Below are 3,897 nucleotides of genomic sequence, written 5' to 3' on the forward strand. Positions count from 1 at the left end.
GTGTGAGAGAGAGAGAGAGAGAGAGAGAGAGATCATCAAATAAAGTAGGGGATTGAGTTGGATATAGGAGATCAGATGAAGGTAGAATCATCTTTTCAACTATAGGAAGAAATGACCTTCCTCACCATTAAGACATGGGTCTAGCCAAAGAAAAAGGATACTTAGGACTGCAAAAGACCTGGTCTCGGGTAACATGAGGGATCTTATAAGCCTTATTAAATTGTTTGGCAACTTACCCCACAAAAGTTGGGATAAAATGGCCGAAAATCCAAACCAAAAGAAGCCTTCAAAAAAATGTGACACCTGCAAAAAAATGAAAGTTCTTATAGCCTTCTCTTCATAAAGCTCTCACATGTAGAACACTAGTAAAAATATTAAAAAAAAACAGATCATTGCAATGGCTCTATTTGCAATATTTTAATGAGTTAGGTTCATAAGAACCAGAAAGTCCTAGTTTTTCAATAAAAAATTTCTTTAACTTAAGATAGGCTCATTCAACCTGATGATGGTTATATGTGAGGCAAACATGTTTCGCGTCGCCCTGTGGCACTAACATTAGCGTCCGTATGCTTTTGTGGGAAAAAAGTGCTCGAATATGTTTATAGTCTTACACCATGTCTTTCAGCGCCACTTTCCCATTGCTGGCTTTTATTGCCTTCCTTCTGCCCATGGAGCCCTTAGATCTGGATTTTTTTTCTAAATATATATGGAGAAGACTTTTTAAATTGTTGGGTTTTAGATAGGTTTGTGAGGCAATGCTAGAGAAAATTAATTTTTATAGATTATCAATATGCTGATCAAATAAATCACAATAAAATGGTGCAAACTGAAAGATAATTAAGCAATGCTTGATTTAGCTTGCTTTAACGTATGATCATTCTTTGAGTGAGAGGAAGTCACCATTTTTAGCTTTATTTTGATCAAAATTAGGAAGGCTCAACAAATTTATTGAGGTAACGAAAGAGGTAAGAAGTACAGAGGAACATTACTTAGATTCAACTAATAGTACAGTTAGACTATGAAACAGCTCAAACCATGCCAAATTAGTATGCACCAACTCACAATCCAATTGGGTGAAGTAACAATAATGCACTACTTATAAGTCTCCAGTGGAAGCCTTACAATACCACCAATAACAAATTCAAATGCACACCTTTTGTAGTCTATACTCTTTACCTTCTAACTATTTATGGTGGTCTACAAGCGACCTTATTACAAAGCCATCTATAGAACACTACATTGGATATATAATCCTTCATTGAGGTAAATTACACCATAGAAGGCGCCTTTGCAGAGCTGGAGAGAAGAATATCAGAGGATTGAGTTGGAGCATATGCTAGAAGCTTGTTAGATGTTGCAGCCTCCGGTCCGTACGTTGGCATCACCTCACCAGAGCTTCTAATCTCAGCCATGGTCCTTCGGTTGCTTGTTCGGTGCGTTTCGCATAATTTGGGAAGGAAGACACCTAAGAGACAGAAGATGATATTTTTAACGTCATTAACAGATTTTAAAGGATACCATACACTTCAAATTAATATAAAATTTGGAGTGCTCACATGATAATTTTTTTTTGAAAATAAACATCTTCCAGGCCATATATGAGAACCTGTGTAGGCGTGTGTTTAGTCTCACATTGGTTATTCAATGGATAGATCTTGGACATTTATACAGAATCAAAGAATCCAAATAATATTTTCTGACTTGCCTTTTTGAGTGAAGTCCTGAGTTACCAAATACTATCAGAACGGACCTAGGCATGCGTTTAGTTTGTCCCTGTAACACAAAATCTATGCCCATGCTAATACCTTCTGGTAAATGGGCCCACATATACCTCATGCTTGTCACGTGATTACAGTACCTTACGGCCACACAAGCGCACTTGTTGTAGGGCTAGAACTGAATCTAATACTTATCAAAAACTTATATATCCATACCTATATTTATTTTATTAACATACGCAAATAGAGATGTTAGTTAGATACAAACATTCGCAACCATTTTTGTTTTAAACAAATACGGATACAAATCAGATAATAAAAGTATGGATAAAAATACAGACATAAGTCGAATAATTAAATTTTTTAACAATAGAATCAAAAATATCACTTAATACATAATAAATCAAGTTAATAGTATATTAATACAGTCATTTATTTTTATAAAAAAATTATGAGTTGTACATAAAATTAAATAAGATTACAATTAGAATTGAATATTCAGATACGGATCCGGCAACTCTCTATCATTATACATATCTTCTTTTCTTCTTTTTTTTTGATGGATTGGATACTTAAATTTTTGTCCATATCTTGATAGATTTGGGTATAAAAATGAATATAGGTAGATATTAGCCGATCCACTTTCACCCTTAACTTACTGGGTAAAATATTAGTTGATTTCTAGGAGATCATCAATGGAGTTATTCTTGGAATTTCTTGACAAGCTGCTCAAAATTTTTGATAGGGATAGGACAGGTTCAATCTTTGAAATCATATCCAATTTCTGCATAAACTGCTTGTGATGAAGCAGTCCAAAAATTTACAGTTGCTAGTTTCTATTGGCGTATTGGCCCGATTTCAAAGATGGGACATGTCTGTTCTCCAGATTGGCTAGAAAAGATCCCAATACCGGTGAAAAATCAACTGTCAGATGATATTAAAAAGTTTTCAGGTTTTTGATCTACCTTCTCCAGCGGCAAGATTGAAGTAGAGATTGACGATGTTGGGGCAGCCATTAAAACACCTGGCCGAGCACAGCTTCTGGGTGAAGCGAGAATCCAACAAAGAATCTGAAGAGATCCCGAGGGTATCACGGCCGAGTCCGCAAGCCTCGAGGCACTCGTCCGTCTCGACGTGGTCCTTCAATCCGTCCGCCTCGATTCTGGATGCGCGACACGTGTACTCCTCCTGTCCTCCCCTCCTCACACGCTTCTCCAAAACGCACCGTGTGCCGGCGGACGACACGGCGAATGCACACGTGCTTCGGTCCAGCCTCTCGCACGTGACAGCTCCTGTCAGACAAACAAAGGAATAGTTGATCGAACTGGTGAGGTTCAATGAGTCTTTAGGCCCCGCAAGTTTGGGTCTGGAATAGAGCAGGAATAGAAACGGGAATAACAATTCCAGTCAAAGCTGCATATTTATGGAATAACTATTCTAAGAGATATGGAATAACTTTATTCCTCAAATGCAGCCCTCTTAGTTTTCGATCCTTCTTTATTTGTATGCCACAGAAATGACCTCAGCCCGGTGGTCATTCCAGACAGAAAGAAAAACATGCAGCCAAACTGTGAAAAGAATAAGTACTGCAAGAGGAATAAGTATTCATATTCCACTTCTCTTTTCTATTCTTTTCTCATTCCAAATCAAATACAACGCAAAATGAATATCTTGTTCCCCGCGGGAGAAGATTATGCTGACCTGATGACTTTCATAAAGTAAATAAAGGTAAGTAAATGTACAGAAGAGAGAAAGAAAGAAGGCCTCAAAGTGAACGATGCCAAGCGTTAGTACATACCGAGCACCTGTGGTACTAATAAGTTGAGAGCAAGGATTATGGCAATGAAGGCTTTGGAAGTGTAGGAGAACGCCATTGGCCTCAGCGGTTTGGAGGGATGAAGAAGATGGGAATTGGTGTGCAAAGAGTTTCGAGTTGGTCTCTTGGAATGGTGGTTTGGAGTATGGAAGGGCGTTAGGAGGTATATATAGAGAGAGCTGGCTCATGAGGTTCTTGGTAGGCAGGTCGGAGGAATTCTTTGTTTGAAAGGGATATTTGAACCTAATTTTATTATTTAGTGAAGTGGTCTAGGGTGTTGGCCCCATAAGACCTTGGCTCCTTGGGCTTCGAAAGCAGGTCTCCAACGGAAAGGCTAGCTTCCAATTAACCATGACCATTGTT

General features: G+C 38.2%; 1 protein-coding gene across 1 annotated transcript; it reads right to left on the minus strand.

The window, feature by feature from the left end:
- Positions 1 to 1,074: 1,074 nt before the first annotated feature.
- LOC120110881 (uncharacterized) lies at positions 1,075 to 3,690 on the minus strand. Its single transcript, XM_039126814.3, has 3 exons — positions 3,517 to 3,690; positions 2,684 to 3,010; positions 1,075 to 1,465 (listed from the first exon to the last, which is right to left on the minus strand). The coding sequence occupies exons 1-3, from the start codon at positions 3,590 to 3,592 to the stop codon at positions 1,269 to 1,271; spliced, it is 600 nt and encodes a 199-aa protein (XP_038982742.3). The 5' UTR covers positions 3,593 to 3,690; the 3' UTR covers positions 1,075 to 1,268.
- Positions 3,691 to 3,897: the final 207 nt, after the last annotated feature.

This window comes from Phoenix dactylifera, chromosome 6 (assembly GCF_051530095.1).
Source record: "Phoenix dactylifera cultivar Ajwa chromosome 6, Ajwa_hap1_PhDact_Kaust_v1.1, whole genome shotgun sequence".
Classification (NCBI taxonomy): Eukaryota; Viridiplantae; Streptophyta; class Magnoliopsida; order Arecales; family Arecaceae; genus Phoenix; species Phoenix dactylifera.